The following is a 22,809-nucleotide window of genomic DNA, read 5'->3' as shown; positions in this document are numbered from 1 at the left end:
GGGCAAGAGAGGGGTGAATAGGCAGAGCACAGAGGATTTTTAGGGCAGTGAAACTACTCTGTAAGATACTATAATAGTGGATACATGTCATTATATACTTGTCAAAACCCATATGATATACAGCACCAAGAATGAACCCCAATATAAACTATGGACTTTGGGTGATAATGATGTATCAATATAGGTTCACTGTGTACCACTCTGGTGGGGGATTTTTTTTTTCTTTTTTAGAGATGAGGTCTCGCTCTGTTGCTGAGGCTGGAGTGTGGTGGCCCTATCATAGGTCACTGCAACCTCAAATACCTGTGCTCGAGTGATCCTCCTGCCTCAGCCTCCAGAGCTATGGAGGGGGATATTGCTAGTGAAGGAGGTTATGCATGTGTGGGGGCAGGCAGTATATGAGAAATCTCTGTACCTTCTGCTCAATTTTGCTATGAACCTAAGACTATTCTATTTTACATTTTATTAAAAGATAAAGTTTATTAATTTAAAAATATCTGAAGCATATATGCTAATTATTTTTTAATTCTGGGAATTAGGCACATAGTGTTCATTACTTTCTGTATTTTGCTATATGTTTGAAAACTTGCATAATTCTACAAAAACAAAAAACATATGATATGATCGCAAGAATAAACCGAACAAAATAATCAAAAAGTTGATCCAAATACACACATAACTGGATATATACAATACGCATGGATGTAATACATGATGATATAGGACAAGGCAATTGGAAAGGGATAGATATTAAACAATGGCATGGGGAAATTGGCTAGTTATTTGGAAAAATATCAAGTAAGAACTTCACCTTATGCACATATACATTAAAAAATTCAGAAGAATTAATAGCTAAATGTTAAAATAAAATCATTCACATAAAAAAGTAAAATAAAATGAAGGTGAATATTTAACTTTTCTAATAGTGGGGAGGGGCTTTCCAAGTCTAAAGCAATAGAAAGAACTTGAAAGTTTAAAATACATAAATAATTAAAACCTCTGCATATTAAGGCATCAAACAACTAAAAATACAGAAACCAAACCGTGTAATGAACTAATATGATTTTTTATAGTCCAAAAATAAAAGCAAAACTGACACCGTGAAACAAAACCTTAAAATGTCCCCTAGTTAGCCTTATCCTGTCTCCTCATCCAATTAATGTCACTGCACAATGTCTCCTAATCACCAGACTAAAAATTTCCAGGAACCTTTGACTATTCAAAATCCTTCTCTTCATCCCCATCAATAAATTGGCAAAAATATTTCCAACTTTATGTATTGAATATGCACTATATGTCAAGCTCTGTGTCAGGTGCTTTAAGTGCTGTTTTATTTAGTCATCAGCTCTATCAGACTGGCATTACCTCTTCTTCATAGATAAGGAATCTAAAGTTCAGAGATAGGAAGCAGTTTTTCTTTTTTCTTTCTTTCTTTTTTTTTTTTTTTTTTTGAGACAGGGTCTTACTCTGTGTCCCAGGCTGGAGTGCAGTGGTGTGATCATAGCTCACTGCAGCCTTGACCTCCTGAACTCAAGTGATCCTCCCACCTAAGCCTCCCAAATAGCTAGGACTATGCCTGGCTAATTTTTTTTTACTTTTGGTAGGTATGCTCCACCATGCCTGGCTAATTTTTAAACTTTTGGTAGAGATGGGGTCCCACACTGTTGCCCAGGCTGGTCCCAAACTCCTGGGCTCAAGCGATCCTTCCATGTTGGCCTCCCAAAATGCTGGGATTACAAGTATAAGCAACCACATTCAGCCAGGAAGTAGTTTTTCCAAGATTATCTAATTCACCTGTGAGATACAGCCCATTAATGGACGGTGAGACCAATTTCGTGTCCATAGCTAGCAGCTTTAAGAAATGAAGTAGAAGAGAAAATATCAGAGTATGTCAGGCATACTTAGGGTAAAAACTCTTTCATTCACCTTTGATTCACAGGTGTGTGTGCATTTGTGTATGTGTGGGCATGTGTCCTGGAACACAATGTAAAACATTTTTCTTAGTGTGTGCCATGTCCAAAAAAGTTTGAACACCATTGCCTTACTTAGTATGATGTGGAACGAGAATTCACACTGAGCCCATGGGTCTCTAAAGCCCATAGCCTAGCATTTTCACCACTTGCTGTTCACCCTGGCATTCAAGGCTCTCCACGCCTTTCCCTTCTTATCTTTCCAGGCTTATTCTCCACTTCTTTAACTCAGCCATGCACTACTTTCTTTACACATTTTCTCAGGGTGTTCTGTGATCAAGCCTTGGATCAGACTGTTTCTGCCACTTGTAACCTGTCACATCTACCAAATAAGTGACCTCCATAAAGTCACTGCATCATCTTTTACCTGAACCACACCATCCCACGTTTTTCCATTTTGATTTTCAAGAATGAGGATCCCACTCTTATAATCAAGATTTATGAAGTTCATGCTTTATGTTTCATTATGCTCTACTGGAAAATTAGGCACCCTTAGATGCTTTAAGGTCACCATGATGCCATTGAGTCAACCTGAGCTAAAGGACCAGGAGAGGCAGCAGTAGTGGCTCACATTTAGTTACTATGTGCCAGGCCTTGGACATCACCTCACCGAATCATTGAATCATTAGCCCCATTTTATAGATGAGAAGGTAGAGCATTAGAGGGGGTAATTTTCCCAAGTTTGAATAGCTACTAAGTGGAAGATCTCCTTTTCAAAGCTATGCTTTGAACTTGCATGGTTAACATCTACTACTATACTGCCTTTGGCTAATTTGTCTGAGAAACACTCTCTGAATGTTTAGTTTTCAAGCTCATAAAATGGGATAGGGAAAGCGCGGAAGCTGGGAGGCTGTTCACATGAGTAGTCCCTGGAAAAAAAGCTGCTTCGGAAGGGTTGACATGAACTCAGAGTGGGGATTTATCTGAGCTGTGAGGCAACAGCACAGCTAGGGTGGAGAACAAGAACTGTTGCTGAAAGATCCGAGGCCATTGCTGTAAAAGTGGTCCTGAAGGTCAACTGCAAAGTTGAGGACAAGAACCAAGAGTGAGCAGCCAGGAGAAGGGGCTTTAGAACTAAGGTGGCAAACAGTGAGTTCATATATGGAAAGCTCCCTACTCATACTTGAAGACAAGGGACTTGAAGGGCTTCTGCAGTCATGGGACCATGTCTCCCCTGTGTCATGCTGGGGGGACACCAGATGCCTTTTCTGCCAAAGAGCTCATACATACCAGGCAGACATCTTGGGGCCAGGCAGGTGACTGTGTGCAGCAGCCTTCCTCTGAGGAAGGAACACTTCTCAATGTTCCTTTCCAACCATCTGCCTTCTAAACACGAATACTTGGAGCAGACCATTGCCCTGATAAGTGAGACTAATTGCTGTGTATTTGTAACTTCACTTTCCCAGTGAACTGAGAATACCACAGAGGGCTGGGCAATAACAAAGAAGGAGTAATAAAAATAAATATTTACTGTGTGTCTGCTGTGTGAGGGTCTTTTAACACTCTCTTCTTTTACCTTCAAAGGGATAAATAAGTTAATCTTCAGAGTTACAGGGGGAGAAAACACTCCAAGCTCCACCCAGATTCTCTCTTTGAGCTACACTAAGGGTTTCACAGATGGAAAGGCATTTCTCAAGACACCTTCCCACGTGTGGATCACCACAAGGAAATCAGTAATGAGTTTTTAAAGCTTATTTCAATTTTCCCACATCACCCTATTTTAGTTTCTTCATAGCCTTTTTAACAGCCTGACATATTTTCCTGAGTATTTGCTTATTCTCTGGCTCCTTTCATTATCATACTGTTTCCCTAGCTCCTAGGATAGAGGCTGGCACTAAATGGCATCTCCACAAAAAGGGATTGGAAGAATGAATGCATAAATGAGTGAAAATCATAAGTGGAATCTACAGTTTAAAGATACGGTGCAATACAAGTCTGCTCCCAATTAAACAAATCAAAATCTTGATTTAGAAAATTGAGAAAGAATGCTATCACTAACATTTCAAAAGGACGCATTGTAGGATATTTTTAAATACTAATCCTTAAAAACACGTGACTTAAGTACCAGAAAAATGACTTATTTCACAAACATTGATTTACACTTTTTTTTTTTTTTTTTTTGAGACAGGGTCTCACTCCATTGGCTAGGCTGGAGGGCAGTGGCACAATCACAGCTCACTGCAGCCTCAACCTCCTCGGTTCAAGTGATCCTCCCACCTCAGCCTCCCCAGTAGCTGGGACTACAGGCACACACCACCACACCTGGCTGATTTTTAAATGTTTTTGTAGAGATTGGGTGGGGCGGTCTCCCTATGTTGCCCAGGCTGGTCTCGAACTCGTGAGCTCAAGCAATCTGCCTGCCTCAGCCTCCCAAAGTGCTGGGATTACAGGCATGAGCCACCCTGCCCAGCCAATGTATACTTTTCTTTCCATTGAACATAGCCACTGCATAAACAATAACACCCTTGAATATACTATGAATACATAATTTTCTTCATTTAATCAGTAACATTTTTGGACTATGGCTCCAGAATATAGATCTCTTACTATATGATCCAATCAATGGATAAAGTAAAACAAGCATCATCCTCTGTGACTGAAGTGACAAGAAACATGCACCAGGAACAGCAATCCCTGCTTGGACAGAGCTTGCTGGAGTGATTTAGGAGGCTGACTCTGTGTTATCAGGAACTATCATCCCCACCCCAGAGAGGCAAAACAGAAGTACTGATACCTCACTGAGTTTTAAGGACTGTATTTGTTTCCTATTGCTGATGTAATAAATTACCACAGACTTAGTGGCTTTATTTATTAATGTGGCTAAATTTATTATCTTACAGTTCTAGGGGTTAAAAGTCCAAGTTCAGGCCGGGCGCAGTGGCTCACGCCTGTAATCCCAGCACTTTGGGAGGCTGAGATGGGTGGATCGCGAGGTCAGGAGATTGAGACTATCCTGGCTAACATGGTGAAACCCCATCTCTATTAAAAATACAAAAAAATTAGCTGGGTATGGTGGCAGGCGCCTGTAGTCCCAGCTGCTTGGGAGGCTGAGGCAGGAGAATGGCTGGAACCCAGGAGGCAGAGCTTGCAGTGAGCCGATGGCGCCACTGCACTCCAGCCTGGGCGACAGAGAGACTGCGTCTCAAAAAAAAACAAAAAAACAAAAAAAAAAGGTCCAAGTTCAATCTCACTGGGCTCAAGTCAAGATACCATCAGGACTGGTTCCTTCAGGAGGCTCTAGGGGAGCATCCGTTTCCTTACCTTTTCCAGCCTCGAGGCTATCTGCATGTCTTGGCTTATGGCCCCAGTCAATCTGATCTTTGCTTTGGTTGAAACAGTTCCTCTTCTGACTCTCCCGTCTCCCTTTATAAAGACTCTGCGATGAGCTTCAGGCTTCCTGGACAATCTAGGATAATCTCTCCATCTCAAGATCTGTAACTTAAACAGATATGCAAAGTCTCTTTTGTAACCTAGGGTAACATAGTGACAGGTCCTAGAGGTTAGCATGTGGATGTTATTAGGGGGCCACTATTCAGACAGACCTTAACCAGGGAGTCTTGGGCCTTCATTGGTAAAATATCAATTTTTTTTTCCAATCTGATCCCAATCTGATAAGGAGCTGTCCTGACTTACCTTGTCTTTGTTCATCCTTTAGCTAAGTAATTACTATCATATAATAACATGAGGTGCCAGGCACTATTTTATGTACTTCATACATTTTTACTCACTTTAATGTAGGCACAGAAAGATTAAGTAATTTACCCTAGCTAGTAAGTAACAGAATCAGGATTTGAAGTTAGGAAGTTGCTCCATGGAGTTAATAACTATACTGTCTTGTCTTTGCAATTACCCACCTTCCTCTGAGCTCCCTGGTGCTGATTGTGTCATATCAGTTAAGCTGTCTGACACCTCACAACATCCTCTCAGACTCTGGCTCCCACAGGGATACACCAATGTGGCCTCTGCTTTGAGCCACATATACCCTCATTTAGGACAGGAGCCTCCTTCTGTCCCTGGGTGGCTTCAGGTCAACTGACTACATTAAATCTCCGACCCCTCAAAGTCAAGGATCCACCCTTGACCATGGTAACTCCAGAAGGAATCATTTCTTGAGGTCTAGCCAGACACATTTCTGCAGCTTTACTACAGTATAAAAAAGTATTACTTTTATAAATGGGAATGTGACTCATGCTTCTGTTTTTTATTGAGAACATGGAAGCAACAGTTAATGCAATTTGGTCTGAACTCTGAGCATAATTTCACTATTGGAAGAGCATCGTGCTCAGATCTATTAGAAGCTGGAGGTGCTGCCATAGTTCATTAAAGTTTTTCATTATTCATCTATATTAAGTAAACACAGTTTGGTAAGTCAGCCAACACAGAGCTGCTACTCAGACTAGATGCTTCCCTTAACCCGTGAGTTTCTAATCTGACCATGGACACTTGAGAAATACATAGGTAGGCTTCACATAACCCATACATGCACTTACTGGTCAGTGATGGGTTTCAAGACTTAAGAGCCACCAGGAAACAAACAGTGAGGCTCAGTTATGTGCTGCAAAGATGATGTTCATTTCTTACCACCTCTGTTAGCCAAAGCCATTGTCTTAGTCTATTCAGACTGCCATAACAAAATACCTTAGACTGGGTAATTTATAAACAACAGGAATTTATTGCTCACAGTTCAGGTGGTTGGAAAGTCCAAGGTCAATGCATGCAGATGTGATTCTGATGAGGGCCCTCCTCCTCATACATGGACAGTCTAGGTGTCCTCACATGGCAGAATGGACAAACCACCTCCCTCAGGCCTTTATTTGTAATAGCCTTGTTATGAACCACAAGACTGTGTTCCCCAAAAAGTCATATGTTAAAGCCCTAACCCCCAGTGTTATGATATTCACAGGTGCAGCCTTTGGGAGGTAATTAGTTTTACATGAGGTTGTGAGGATGGGGTCTCTGTGATGGGATTAGTTTTTTTTATAAGAGGAAAGATGAGAGCATGTATATGCACTCTCTCTCTCTCTCTCTCGCTCTCTCTCTCTCTCTCTCTCCCTCCCTCTCCGATGTGAAGACACAGTGAGAAGGTAGCTATCTGCAAGCCAGGAGGAGGGTCCTCACAAGAAGTGAAATCAGCCAACTGGTACCTTAACCTTGAACTTCTCAGCCTCCAGATCTGTGAGAAATACGTTTATTTTGTTTAAGCTATCCAGGCTATGGTAAAATACCATAGCAGCTAAGACAAACTCCAAACTGGAAACAACCTGAATTCCAATTAACAGATGATTGAATAACAAATTGAGATATAGCCATATAATGAAATACTATTCAGCAATGAAAAGGAACAAACTAGTGATATAGGCAACAGTGTGGTTGCATCTCAAAACAATGATGCTGAGTCTAAGAAGCCAGACCTCCCAAAAGAACCACCATAAAAAGAGTATATACAGGGTTATTGCATTAATATATAATTCTAGAAAGTGTAAACTAATGTATAGTGATAGAAAGGAGATCAGGGTTGCCTGGGGAGAGGGTGGAAAGTGGTAGGAGGGAAAGATTACAAAGAGAAACCTTTGGGGGTGATGGATCTGTGCATTATCTTGATTGTGTTGGTGATGCACAGATATATGCACAAGTAAAATTTTACCAAATTTTACATTTTTATATATGCAGTGCATTGTGTAACAACAATACCTCAATAAAGCTGTCTAGAAAAAAAGCAACGTGCAAGAAAATAGTTAAATAATGCCATCTGTTGCATAGGGAGAAAAAGGGAAACAAAACTTGTGGGTTTAAAATTTTTTTTTAAGTGCGCTGTAAGGAAGGAGAGAATGAAATGAAAAAGAAGGAATAGGGGACAGTGTAGCAGATTAAGGATGGCCGCAAATTCTTTGATATCTTCCCATCAAAATGTGGGGTCTATGTTCCTGGCCCTTGAATATAGGTAGATTCTGCGACTGCTTTCACTAACAGAACACAGTGGAAGTGACACTGCCGGTTTTCAGGTTAGAGGCTTAAGGAAAAGAGAGCTTCTACTTCTTGTCTCTTTGAACACTTGCTCTTAGAGCCCTGAAATATCATGTAAGAAGCAATGAGGATGAAGTTCCCATGCTGGGAGGAAGCTTAAGATAGTTGTGTGGAGAAGCTATTCCCTGTCTGTGGATTCAACCAACCTTGGATTGAAAATATTTGAGGAAAAAGGAAAAATACAAATTAAAAAAAAAAAATACAGTATAACAACTATTTACATAGTATTAGGTATTATAAGTAATACAGAGAGGATTTAAAGTACAAGGAAGGATGCACATAGGTTACATGCAAATACTTTGCCATTTTTATTTGTTTATTTGAGATGGAGTCTCACTCTGTTGCCCAGGCTGGAGTGCAATGGCACGATGTCAGCTCACTGCAATCTCCGCCTCCCGGGTTAAAGCGATTCTTCTGCTTCAGCCTCCCAAGTAGCTGGGATTACAGGCATGCACCACCACACCCAGCTAATTTTTGTATTTTTGTAAGAGAAGGGGTTTCACCATGTTGGCCAGGCTGGTATACTATGCCATTTTATATAATCAGTGACTTGAGTATCCTCAGAATTTGATATCCATGGGGGTCCTGGAACCAATCCCCTGTGGATACTGAGGGATGATGATACAGAGTCAGAAAGAGAGAGATACCAAACAGCACCCAGTTCTTTAGCATCCAGCACTCAGAGAATCCCAGCTGTGACTTCAGAAATTATAGAACAGGGTCAAGGCTTTCCTGCTGTGCTCTTACCGCATTCTTGACCCATTAAATTATGAGATATAGTAACAACAAATTATTGATTTAAACCTCTAAGTTTTAGGGTAGTTGTTTTTTTTGTTTTGTTTTGTTTTGTTTTAATTTTGAAATGGAGTCTCATTCTGTCGCCCAGGCTGGAGTGCAGTGGCGCGATCTCGGCTCATGGCAACCTCTGCCTCCAGGTTCAAGTGATTCTCCTGCCTCAGCCTCCTGAGTAGCTGGGGCTACAAGCACATACCACCACGCCCGGCTAATTTTTTTTGTATTTTTAGTAGAGACAGGGTTTCACCATGTTGGCCAGGATGGTCTCTATCTCCTGACCTTGTGATCCACCTGCCTCCGCCTCCCAAAGTGCTGGGATTACAGGCATGAGCCACTGGGTCCACCCGGCCTTGGGATAGTTTTTTGTGCAACAATATCCAATTGAAATAGATGAAGTTGCACGTATTTGAGTGTATCTTTTGTTTTACTTATCTATTACAGTGCAACAAACTATCCCAAATTTAGTGCCTTAATGACTATAATTTCTCACCATTCTGGGATGGTGCTTTTCCTCCATGTGGTGTCAGCTGGAATCACTCATGGGCTGTCTGCAGCTGGAACTTCAGCTGGGGTAACTCAGTTCTCCTCCCCTTGGCCTCTCTCTGTCCACATGCTGTTTCATTCTCCCAGATCTCTCTACCCAGCCTCTGTCTCCTGGAGAATAGCCTGAATTCTCTACAGCTGACAGCTGGGCTCCAAGAGGGAGAGTTCTCAGAAGACAAGCCTCAATGCAAGAGCTAATCAAGCCTCTACTCGATTATATTTACTCGTGTCTCATTGACCAAAGCAAGTCCCGTGGCCATTCCAGTGTCAGTGGGAGAGGAGACTACACAAGGCATGAATACCAGAAGGCATGGCTCATTGACAGCCACCAGTATGACAGTGTATCATACTTTATATATAGTTTTTCACCTTTGAACCACATACATGGTCTACATTTTCAAAAAGTAAAATTACAGTGGTGGAAAGAGCAAGCCATAAAAATGAATACAAACAGATACAAATAAATACAAATAGATATCAAATTGATCGTATACCCGCACACAAAAAGAAATAATCCAAGAAACTTTTGAACATAACAATCCAATGGTATACCCTTTGCAGGATATATCCTATTTTATCTTTTTAATTTTTTAATTTTTATCTATTTTTTCTCATTTCAGGTGGGATTGGAGGATATATTCTACAGACAAAAAAAGCTTCAGGAAAATCTTGAATTTTACTTACTAGGTTTTATTTTGGTGTATTATTGACATAGTAACTATGAAACTATTTCATGTATACTGTGTGAGAGAGTAAATATATTGATATTTTAGAGATCCAGGACTCTCACTGTAGTAAAAGGGAAATACAAATGTGGAGTACGGGAAGGTAAGGAAGAACCTTGTGACAATATATTGAATTGAAGGGAATTGGAGGTATCAGTGTGAAGTCATTATTTTATAAATAGCTACACACACACACACACACACACACACACACATATACACATTAGCTTTTTCCAGACAAGGCCTAGAAGCAATGGTACCCAGTAGCAATGAGCATAACTGCCACCCAGACCTTGGTTACTATTAATAAATATGATTTCCCACAAAAAGGAACCAGGTTTTCCTTGGAGAAATTGCTCATTTCAGATCTAGGGTAGTGAAAGTAGAAGCAGAGCCTGGAATATCTTAGTCTGCTAAAAAGCAAAGAATTGTTGAAAGACTAATGAGGACGTGTCAAAAGGACACAGGAGTCAGCTCGAAGGAGCTTTTATTGGAAGGCAGCTGCGCTCACCATTATACCACCCACGTGGCACTAAAGGAGCTTTTATTGGCCAAAGTTTGGACAATTTGAGTTTCAAAAAGAATATCAGTGTTAATGGATTATAATACTGTATCTAAAAGAGAATCCATGAGTTCATGAGGCCGGAAGTCCAGATATTTTAAAAGGGGAATATAGCTGACTTATACTGAAGAATATCTGCTGATACATAAAAAGGAATCATAATTAAATTAGAAATCATCATTTTGTAGCCAACAATGTAATAACTAATTAGGACACAAAATCCTCTGAGTGAAATGTTGGGGAACATGATGTTCACAGTTTCCAGTTACTATCTCCATACATTACTGATTAATTACAAATGGAAAATGTGCTTTTACAACAGACACTGCTTTAACCCAGTGATAAAACTCAGCCCTGCTAGTAATTGGACAACCTGACATCATGTACCTCTTGATGGGGTGTAACGGGAAGTACACATCATCACATATAGTGTTCTTGACCAAAAATGTTTAACTTAAATTTAGTTATGAAAATATAATATGGCAAATCCAGAATGTGGGATATACCGTAAAACAGTTGGACAGTACTCTTCAAAAAGATTCAGTGTTATGAGTTAAAAATACATCAGGAGGCCGGGCGTGGTGGCTCACACCTGTAATCCCAGCCCTTTGGGAGGCTGAGGCAGGTGAATCACTTGAGGCCAGGAGTTCAAGACCAGCCTGGCCAACATGGCAAAACCCCTTCTCTACCAAGAATACAAAAATTAGCTGGGCGTGGTGGCTTATGCCTGTAGTCCCAGCTACTCAGGCGGCTAAGGCACGAGAATCGCTTGAACCTGGGAGGCAGAAGTTGCAGTGAGCCCAGATAGCGCCATTGCACTCCAGCCTAGGTGACAGAGCGAGACCTTGTCTCAAAAATAAATAAATACATACATCAGGACACTTTTCTAGGCTAAAAGACAGTAAAGAGATGTGATAAACAAATGCAATGTGTGAATCTTGATTGAATCCTAGATTTTAAAAAACGGCTGTATAAGACATTTTGGGATTATTAGGGAAATCTGCATATGTGCTGCATAATAGATACTATTTTGTATCAATGTTAAATTTCTTGTGTATGCGGTGTTTGATAATGGTTATTTGGATTATGTAGAAGACTCATGGTGGGGTATTTAGGGGTATTTAGTGTCATGTCTGCAACTTTCAAATGGCTCAGCAAAAAGTGTGTGTGCGTATTAAGAGAAAGAAAGCACATATGGCAAAATATTAACAATTGCATCTCGGTGAAGAGGATATGAGACTCAATTTCTCTGTAAGCTTAAAAATTTTCCAAATAAGTTGGGGAAAGTAATAATAGAAAAGTAAACAGTTCATTTTAAGCACTATTTTATGCTTATTAAACCAGTTCCTCCCACCTCACTGTAGTTTGTGTTTTAAAATAACTTCCAGTGCTGCCAAGGTCATGGGGAAGCTGGTACAGTGCATTACCAGTGGCATGACCATGGCTCAGCCTGCATGGGCCAGCATGCAGCAATGCTTATCAAACATGGGAACACTTCCATGCTGGCTGAGGCAGGCATTGCCCTAAGGATTCTTTTCAAGGAATTAGGTTGACAAAAGTAAAAAAAAACTATGCCTGAAAACTGAAAATGAAAGCAACCTAAATGTCCAGTAATAAGGGTTAGGTTTAGGAAATTTTGCTTCACCACTGGATGGACTATTACGCAAGCATTAAACATGGGTTTTAAGACTTCCAAAAAAAAAAAAAAAAAGCTTATGGCTATTGTTTCATTCTTTCAAAAAAAAGAATGTGAAACCGTGTGATTTCAACTTTGAAAATAAAAGCATAAATATGGCAATATGGCTGGGCACAGTGGCTCACACTTGTAATCCCAGCACTCTGGGAGGCCGAGAAGGGCATGTCACTTGAGGTCAGGAGTTCAAGACCAGCTTGGCCAACATGGTGAAACCCCATCTCTACTAAAAATACAAAAATTAGCTGGGAGTGGTAGCACGCGCCTGTAGTCCCAACTACTTGGGAGGCTGAGGCAGGAGAATCGCTCAAACCCAGGAGGTGGAGGTTGCAGTGAGCCAAGATCACGCCACTGCACTGCAGCCTGGGAGACAGAGCAAGACTCTGTCTCAAAAAAAAGAATTTTTTTTGGAAATATCACATATCTTTCAGGAATTTACATCTCATATTACTATATTAAAGATTAACTCAAATAAACTCATTTTACTGTTGATTGGCTAAAAGTGCAAGCTTATTTTCTTAGCACAACTATTAATATATTTTCCTCCACAATATTTCCACCCTAACACCAATTTGGGTAGCTCTGAGAGAGAGTATAGATAAACTGAAATACTTGTGGAATTTCACCCTCGCTCATCATGGCAGCTGAAATTTAAATTCTGTTCAAGTACAATTTTTTTCTTTGCCCATAATGTATCAATTATTATTTTTTCAATTTTATTATTTATTTATTTTCATAAGGCCTTTTCCCAATGTTATCTATTTTTAAATGCATACGCCAGTACTTCTCAAAGTATGGTCTCAGGACCAGCAGCATTAGTATTTCTTGGGAACTTGTTTGAAACACCAGTTCTCAGGCCCCACCTCAGAACTACTGAATTAGAAACTCTGGAGGTTGGATCCAGCAACCTGTGTTTTAAGAAGACCTCCAGCTGATTCTGATGGAGGCTAAAGTGTAAAAGCTACTGCATGAGACAGTCCAATGGCCATGCTTGATAATACTGAACTCAAATAGGTCTCTTATTGCCCATGAACCCTGAATAAAAACAGCTGGCTTAGAGTGTTCAACTGTCCTGGTTTGCCTGAGACTAAGGAGTTTCCAAGGATACAGGACAAGGTGTGCAGCCATCACCACTATCTAATTCAAGAACATTTCATCACCCCAAAAGAGAAACCCCAACATTCTCTAGCAGTCACTCACCATCCCGCCTTCCCAGCCCTTAGCAACCACTAATCAACTTTCAACATAGGTACTTTCATTCTCCATGTAAAAGTGAGGAAAGGGAGATCTAGACATTTTTGTGACTTTTCTTGAGGTTTTCTGATGAGGCTAAAGCTTGGATTTGAACTCACTAAATGATTCTCTGTCTCCTTTCTAGACATATTTATGCCGTTTATTTCCTCAAGTTATTATAGTTTCTTGTTACTGTAGATGGGGAGGTGTCAAAACAACCACTTGCAAACTATTGTTGTCATGTAGAAATAGTTGGTTTGTTCTGACAGACCAATTCACCTAGATGTGAGTGCTTTAATTTTGTTAACCTTACACTTTCTTAATGAAAGAGAATGGCTTTTGTTTACTTCTTTACAACGGAAACATACTTGCCCTCCCCAGGAAAGAAAAAATTAAAAAGCTCTTGAAATTAACCAATTAAATTGAAATTGACTTTATTTTAAATCTAAGGAAGAAAACAAGTTTTAGTCCCCTTCAGAGCCATATATCTTAAATATAGTAATTCCAGTTTAGTCTATTAAGCTTCTGATCAAGATGAATAAACCTTATACAAAATTAAGACAGAGTTCAATAGGATTAGAAAAGGGAGGTCAGGGAAAAAATGTGGATATTATATTTTGAATAATTTGGAGTTCAAACCAACTTGGAAGCTTTCCTTTTAGCAGATATTATTTTAATAAGTCTAATTGTCTACAGACTGCTTTAATCTAATTCTAGAAACCAATAAATTGTAATCTAATTGTTAGATGATGAAAGACAGCGATTTGGGGAAACTGATGTGTTTACATGCAGTTTTTGTCCAAGTTTAGCTTTGTGGAAAGCAGTCAGAAATATCCGATCTTGACTTTAGGGGTAAAAATGCATCTAGGGATACACACCCATGTAGCTGGGTATATGTCTTCCTTTGTGGCATCTCTTTATATGCCAGAAAATCTATTTCAGTTGACACAGATAATACCAGGCCTGCACACCCCAGGCTCCAGAGGCCCTCAGGGGAAAGAGCTGGAGAACAGCAAGTCCCCGGAACAATTGGGGAGCCTGTTCACAATTTTGGCTGTGCCGCTGCCCTGCCAGTCTGTCTGAAGTATTTGGGGAACACCCAGTCTTTGCAGAAGCTTGAACTTGGCCCTAAAGAACAAAAATGAGTAAGAAATTTTCCTTGAAGCTGAGAACAGGGGCCTTCACTCTCCTGTCTAGTGTTCCTGCCATTCAGCCACATCTATATCAGAGGACCACAGCTCTCGAGCACCCAGCGAACGTATGTGCTGGGAGGAGGGGAAAACATAGATTCCTTCCCACCCCAGCCCTGGACATGCTGGTTCCTGTGGTCTCTCTACCCACCAACAGTTAGCATGTTCATCTTCTGTTGGTTTCACAAAACCACGGTGATGGTCATGCTTCTGTGCCTGGTCCAGGCTGTTGCTCACCTGGAAGATTCACACCTCCAGCTTCTGTGCCAAACTGACTCTCTGCTGGTCCTTCTAGACTTGGCTTGTGTTAGCCTGCTTGGAACTCTTTCCTGATCCCCCTCATCTGCGGTCTCAGTTCAGTGCTCTCCTCAGAACTCCTCCTCTAGTGTTCACCTAATTCAGTTTTGTATCTTCCTATTATGTTAACTGCTGTACTCCATTACTATCTTTTTAAAAAATAATTTGGACTCCCTTGTTAGATGGTTTGTTCAGGAGCTGACCTATCATATTTATCTCTGTATCCCCAGGACCTGGTATCATACTTGGCTTATAGCAGGTGTGATGGTTAACACTAAGTGTCAACTTGATTGGATTGAGGGATACAAAGTATTAATCCTGGGTGTGCCTGTTTTGGTGTTGCCAAAAGAGATTAACATTTGAATCAGTGGGCCCTTAAACTGGTGGGCACAATCTAATCAGCTTCCAACGAATATAAAGCAGGCAGAAAAACGTGAAAAGAAGAGATGGGTCTAGCCCCCCAGCCTACATCTTTCTCCCCTGCTGGATGCTTCCTGCCTTTGAACATCGGACTCCAAGTTCTTCAGTTTTGGGACTCAGACTGGCTCTCCTTGCTCCTCAGTTTGCAGACAGCCTATTGTGGGGCCTTGTGATTGTGTGAGTTAATACTTAATAAACTTATATATATATATATAATATATAAATTATATATATTATATATAAATTATATATTATATATTATTATATATTATTATATATAATAAACTTTTATATATATTATATGTATATAATATATAATATGTATATCATATATATTATATGCATATAATATATAATGTGTATATAATTATATATTATATATAATTATATATTATATAATATATATATTATATATAATTATATATTATTATATATTATATAATATGTATATTATATAATATGTATATATTATATATTATATATTATATAATATGTATATATTATATATTATATAATATATAATATGTATATATTATATAATATATAATATGTATATATTATATAATATATATAATATATAATATATACTATTATATTATATATATAATATATATATTATATATATATAAAATATATATAATATATACTATTATATATTATATATATTATATGTTATATATAAATATAACATATAATATATAATATAATATATTATATATTATTATATATATTATATGTTATATGTAAATATAACATATAATATATAATATAATATATTATATATATATCTCCTATTTGTTCTGTCCCTCTAAGAGAACCCTCACTAATACAGCAGGCATTTCATTCATTCAAAAATATTCACTGGGCATCTCCTGTGTGCCAGGTACAGTGTAGGGTGCTGCAGGTAAATCGCATTATAGTGCTTGCTGAATGAACAGTCTCTGATATAGTTTGGATATTTTCCCCCTCCAAATATCACATCAAAATATGATCCCCAATGTTGGAGGTGGGGACTTATCAGACTGGCAACCATCACCACCAGTCAGAGGCTTATTAGACTGGCAATTCTCAAACTCTATACCAGAGAAAAACTGGGGAACTTATTAAAAGCACAGATTGTAGGGCCCTCACCCCAGACTTAAATAAAAATTGGGGGGACTGGAGCACATGAGTTTGGATTAAATTACAAGTGCCCCAGATGATTCTGATGTATGGGATCCACTACTTAGAAAAGAAATCCCGGCCGGGTTGGGAGATTAACAGGCCGTGGCTAGGGAGGACGGAGACGGGGCGTTCGCTCCTCTGGGACTTTTCATGCCTCGTTTTTTTTCAGATGTGGCTTGGTCTGGACGCAAGGTCCCAGCAGCCAGCTTAAGCTTACTTTTCTGTGAAAGGGGAAAGTATTCCCTGTAGAAAGCGGTTAAACTTGTGGAGGGGGTGCGAGACGTGAGTTCTCCCCCATGCCAGGCGAATGGTGTGGCCTTGAGCTGGTCCAGCAGCTGGCTCGACATGTCTGATGGAGGCCCCGGAGGGGGCGAGGAGGTGGCCCACAGAACGTGGGTTCTGTAAAGAGACGTTGGGAAGATTCGATTCCGAGAAGAGGAAGAGCCGGATTGAAAGAGAGACAGACCGTTGAGGGGGAGGGGGCTGCCAAGATGGCGTCCGCCTCCTCCGGGCCGTTGTCTTCGGTCGGTTTTTCATCCTTTGATCCCGCGGTCCCTTCCTGTACCTCGTCCTCAGCATCTGGAATCAAGAGACCCATGGCATCTGAGGTGCCTTATGCCTCTGTTATGCCCATCAAGAAAATAGGCCATAGAAGTGTTGATTCCTCAGGAGAGACAACCTCATCAGCCTTGAAAGGTGCCATCCAGTTAGGCATTACCCACACTGTGGGGAGCCTGAGTACCAGACCAGAGAGTGATGTCCTCATGCAAGATTTCCACATGGTGGAGAGTATCTTCTTTCCCAGTGAAGGGAGCAACCTGACCCCTGCTCATCACTACAATGACTTTCGTTTCAAGACCTATGCACCTGTTGCCTTCCGCTACTTCTGGGAGCTATTTGGTATCCGGCCCGATGATTACTTGTATTCCCTCTGCAGTGAGCCGCTGATTGAACTTTGTAGCTCTGGAGCTAGCGGTTCCCTGTTCTATGCGTCCGGCGACGATGAGTTCATTATTAAGACAGTCCGACATAAAGAGGCAGAGTTTCTGCAGAAGCTGCTTCCAGGATACTACATGAACCTCAACCAAAACCCTCGGACTTTGCTGCCTAAATTCTATGGACTGTACTGTGTGCAGGCAGGTGGCAAGAACATTCGGATTGTGGTGATGAACAATCTTTTACCAAGGTCGGTAAAAATGCATATCAAATATGACCTCAAAGGCTCAACCTACAAACGGCGGGCTTCCCAGAAAGAGCGAGAGAAGCCTCTTCCCACATTTAAAGACCTAGACTTCTTACAAGACATCCCTGATGGTCTTTTTTTGGATGCTGACGTGCACAACGCTCTCTGTAAGACCCTGCAGCGTGACTGTTTGGTGCTGCAGAGCTTCAAGATAATGGGTTATAGCCTCTTGATGTCAATCCATAATATAGATCATGCACAACGAGAGCCCTTAAGCAGCGAAACACAATACTCAGTTGATACTCGAAGACCGGCCCCCCAAAAGGCTCTGTATTCCACAGCCATGGAATCCATCCAGGGAGAGGCTCGAAGGGGTGGCACCATGGAGACCGATGACCATATGGGTGGCATCCCTGCCCGGAATAGTAAAGGGGAAAGGCTTCTGCTTTATATTGGCATCATTGACATTCTACAGTCTTACAGGTTTGTTAAGAAGTTGGAGCACTCTTGGAAAGCCCTGGTACATGATGGAGATACTGTCTCAGTGCATCACCCAGGCTTCTACGCTGAACGGTTCCAGCGCTTCATCTGCAACACAGTATTTAAGAAGATTCCCTTGAAGCCTTCTCCTTCCAAAAGATTTCGGTCTGGCTCATCTTTCTCTCAGCGAGCAGGCTCCAGTGGCAACTCCTGCATTACTTACCAGCCATTGGTCTCTGGGGAACACAAGGCACAAGTGACAACAAAGGCGGAAGTGGAGCCAGGCGTTTACCTTGGTCGTCCTGATGTTTTACCTCAGACTCCACCTTTGGAGGAAATCAGTGAGGGCTCACCTATTCCTGATCCCAGTTTCTCACCTCTAGTTGGAGAGACTTTGCAAATGCTAACTACAAGTGTGGACAACAGTGAGTATACGCGGAATGGAGACTTCTTACCCATCCGGCTGCAGGCCCAGCAGGATGCTGTCAACACAGTTTGTCATTCAAAGACCCGCAGCAACCCTGAGAACAACGTGGGCCTTATCACGCTGGATAATGACTGTGAAGTGCTGACCACACTCACCCCAGACACTGGCCGTATCCCGTCCAAGCTACATACTGTCCAACCCAAGGGCAAGATCACCTTCTGCACGGGCATCCGCGTGGCCCATCTGGCTCTGAAGCACCGACAAGGCAACAATCACAAGATCCGCATCATTGCCTTTGTGGGAAACCCGGTGGAGGACAATGAGAAAGATCTGGTGAAACTGGCTAAATGCCTCAAGAAGGAGAAAGTAAATGTTGACATTATCAATTTTGGGGAAGAGGAGGTGAACACAGAAAAACTGACAGCCTTTGTAAACACGTTGAATGGCAAAGATGGAACCGGTTCTCATCTGGTCACAGTGCCTCCTGGGCCCAGTTTGGCTGATGCTCTCATCAGTTTTCCGATTTTGGCTGGTGAAGGTGGTGCCATGATGGGTCTTGGTGCCAGTGACTTTGAATTTGGAGTAGATCCCAGTGCTGATCCTGAGCTGGCCTTGGTCCTTCGTGTATTTATGGAAGAGCAGCGGCAGCGGCAGGAGGAGGAGCCCAGGCAGGCAGCTGCAGCTTCTGCTGCTGAGGCCGGGATTGCTACGACTGGGACTGAAGACTCAGACGATGCCCTGCTGAGGATGACCATCAGCCAGCAAGAGTTTGGCCGCACTGGGCTTCCTGACCTAAGCAGTATGACTGAGGAAGAGAAGATTGCTTATGCCATGCAGAGGTCCCCACAGGGAGCAGAGTTTGGCCAGGCAGAATCAGCAGACATTGATGCCAGCTCAGCCATGGACACATCTGAGCCAGCCAAGGAGGAGGATGATTACGACGTGATGCAGGACCCTGAGTTCCTTCAGAGTGTCCTAGAGAACCTCCCAGGTGTGGATCCCAACAATGAATCCATTCGAAATGCTATGGGCTCCCCGGCCTCCCAGGCCACCAAGGATGGCAAGAAGGACAAGAAGGAGGAAGACAAGAAGTGAGACTGGAGGGAAAGGGTAGATAAGCCTGCTCAGGGGACTGCATGGGAAGCACGGAATATAGGGTTAGATGTGTGTTATCTGTAACCATTACAGCCTAAATAAAGCTTGGCAACATTTTTTCCTTTTTTGCTTCAACAAAAAAAAGAAAGAAAAGAAAGGAAATCCCAATGCCTAAATCTGACCCCTGAAATGCTGATGGGCTTCATCTGAGCTGTGTGATCTCTCATGTGCAGCTAAGGTTGAGAACCACTAACATAAAATAATTCACATTAAAATCACCAGAAAGCTTTAATAACATTTCAAATACCTGGACCCAACCCCTAAAGATTCTAATTTAATTGGCCTGGGACTCAGGTACTGATATTTTTCAAAAGCTCACAAGGTAATTCTGAAATTCAGCAAAAGTTGAGAACCACCTATTCAGACTAAGTGACTTGCCCAATGTCGCTGGGTGCATCAGACTTTACTGCCTTCCTTACACAGGGGTTGTGAATGAAATATGGCTATGGAAAGCAAATGTTGAGTAATATGTTATAAAGTATGGTGGTGATGATGATGATGACAATGATGACAATATTTCTTGAGTGTGTCCTATGCACCAGGCACTATGCTAAGCATTTTATGAGCTTAATCTTATTGAATCTTCAACATTAGCCTGCTGGTATTATTTTCCCTTTTCCTTGATTATAATATGTCATCAGTTGAGGACTATCAATTTAATAACAGTTATTAGAGGCTGTTGCTTGTTAATAGGAAAATATTTATACAGTCCTCTAGAGACAAAGATTTGCTTTGATTAGAATAAATGTAAATTTTGATTTATTTAACATGAAATACAAATAAACATGTGTGATGCTATCAGTGCAAATCACTCATCCCATGTGATATCAAATAAACAGATAACCTTCTATGTAGCCCTCCAAGTTCACCTACATTCACAAATGTTACTTATGTCTCATACTGGGGTGTCCATACTGGGCCTGGAAGCTGGCAAGTTTATTTAGACACATTCCATTTCAGGAATAATAAAATGCAGGGAAAATGTGTATCTTTGAGTCACAGCAGGTGAGGCTTTAAAAGATTAAGTGACTTGCCCAAAGTCCCAGGGTTCATTCTACAGCCAAGCCAGAAATAACAACCCAGTGCCCCTGATGCTGGAGTTCTCCAGAAGCTCCTCTACTGACATATTTTCCACTGACAAACTTCTTGACAAGAATAACGTAGTCTGTCAGAACAAAATTTTGCCAGCTCTGTCTACTGCCAGCACTTGGAAATAGGAGTGCCATGGGGTTTGCAAACAAATGAAAGCAGTGGTGGGTTTGCGAGACCTCACCAGTCCTTAGAGTTCAGTTGATATGTCTCTCAATGCAATGCAGGAACTAATTTTAAAGCATTTTGAAACAAGCACAATAACTGAAAATTCTGAGTTCAACAAGAAACAAATGCATTTAATCTTTGAAGAAAAATCAAGTCAATTAAGAAATGAAAATAGGTTGAGACTAGAAGAATAAGAATGGAAATGATCGATTGGAGAAGTTTTCAGCCTTGAACAGGCCGTTACCAAGTGATCAGTATGACCACATTTATCTGATATTATTTGGTCCTTTTCTTTCTTTTAAAAGTACTATTTAGTTATAAGAATCTTAAATGCTGGCTGGTGCAGTGTGGCTCATGCCTGTAATCTCAGCACTTAGGGAGACTGAGGCTGGAGGATCGCTTGAGATCAGGAGTTTGAAACCAACCTGGGCAACATGGTGAGACCTTATCTCTACCAAAAGTAAAAAAAAAATAGTTGGACATCGTGGCATGAGCCTGTAGTCCCAGCTACTTGGGAGGCTGAAGTGGGAGGATCACTTGAGCCTGGCAGATGGAGGCTGTGGTGAACTGTGATCTTGCCAAGACCGTGTCTCAAAAAAAGAAAGAAAGAAAGAAAGATAAGAAAAAAAAATTAAACACCACTTTTTTTAAAAAAGCAACAAAGAAAATTTGGACATTAGAGAATAAACATTCCCATTAATCCCATCTCCACTCTCCTAAGAGATCATCAGTTTAGTGCCTGCTTTTCCAAAAATATATGTCTAAAAATGATTTCTCTTTCTTAAAGAGAAAGTATATATCTATAGTCTTAACTTTCCTTTTTCTTTCCAGCTATATAAATATAGTGGCCACCATACATTATTTTAAGCAGAAGGTAAGTTAAACGATCCACTGCGAACACTTTGGATTTCTTTTGTAGCTCCTAATGTTTGTTTGGCAAGATAGAAATGTCCTTAAATGCAGCCTTATTGTCCCAGCTTTAGTAAAATTATATTTATAAATCAAATCCAAAGTAACCAGAGACGTTGGCATAATCTTTGGTCTTCTCTGCCGGCACAGAGAAATCTCAGTTTGTGGTTTCCAACATTTGTAAGGTGGTAAATAGCAACCTCCCTCCACTGTTCCTCCCACCTCAAGTCAGCAGGGTGCTGGTAAACTGGCTTGGGTGGGAGTGAGGGGAACCCCTGGTGTGTCGTGTTTACTGATTTCCATTGGGTAAATGCTCCACGATTGGCTCACAAAATTTCCTAATATTTAACAATTGGTGTTGAACTGTTCTGACACATCAGTGTCAAGCCATTCGATGACCAATTATGGCACATATATGACCTTTTTATCTTGATATAACACTCTTGCAGGCTTATTTCATACATGTAGTCACTGCACCTACAAGAAACGTATAACAGAACGAATGACCCAAAGCCAAAAAATGTGGGGAAAAGTGAATTAGACAACATCTCTCTCATATTTCTTTATTTGTGAGAGGAAATTCTAGCATATAACCTCCAAGTATGATGAAGTTCTTCTGTAGACATGTAGGTATCAGTATTATGCTAACATTTTTTCTTTTCCTAGATAAAAATACAGTAGCCCACAAGTCTGGTTTTATGTTATGTTAACATTCATTAGGTATTCTTTGCAATTTTCCCTTTTGCAGCTGTTAAATCACTTATGCCTTCAATATTTTTTCC

The 22,809-nt window shown here is 40.8% G+C and overlaps 2 protein-coding genes across 10 annotated transcripts in view; one reads left to right on the top strand and one right to left on the bottom strand.

Annotated features, from left to right (window-relative positions):
• PLCE1 (phospholipase C epsilon 1) overlaps positions 1 to 22,809 on the bottom strand; it is a 444,022-nt gene that overhangs the window by 368,788 nt on the left and 52,425 nt on the right. For 6 of the 9 annotated variants that reach the window (XM_063727669.1, XM_054522660.2, XM_054522668.2 and 3 more), the window contains one exon: positions 5,232 to 5,408. The gene's annotated coding sequence lies outside the window, so the exon portion shown is untranslated. Of the gene's footprint in view, positions 1 to 5,231; positions 5,409 to 16,833; positions 17,020 to 22,809 lie in introns of those variants that run through there. The other 3 variants (XM_054522662.2, XM_054522664.2, XM_054522659.2) reach the window with 2 other exon arrangements.
• LOC100443776 (putative PIP5K1A and PSMD4-like protein) lies at positions 17,108 to 19,918 on the top strand. The gene has a single exon (XM_009245636.4). It carries the CDS (start codon positions 17,108 to 17,110, stop codon positions 19,799 to 19,801), a length of 2,694 nt encoding a protein of 897 aa, XP_009243911.4. The 3' UTR covers positions 19,802 to 19,918.

Source organism: Pongo abelii, chromosome 8 (assembly GCF_028885655.2).
Source record: "Pongo abelii isolate AG06213 chromosome 8, NHGRI_mPonAbe1-v2.0_pri, whole genome shotgun sequence".
Lineage (NCBI taxonomy): Eukaryota > Metazoa > Chordata > Mammalia > Primates > Hominidae > Pongo > Pongo abelii.
Note: the sequence above shows the minus strand (reverse complement) of the source record. Positions and strands in the feature narration are given on the sequence as shown.

Excerpts from the sequence above, each read along its gene's own strand:
- LOC100443776 (XM_009245636.4), top strand. The coding sequence starts at position 17,108 with ATGGCGTCCGCCTCCTCCGGGCCGTTGTCTTCGGTCGGTTTTTCATCC.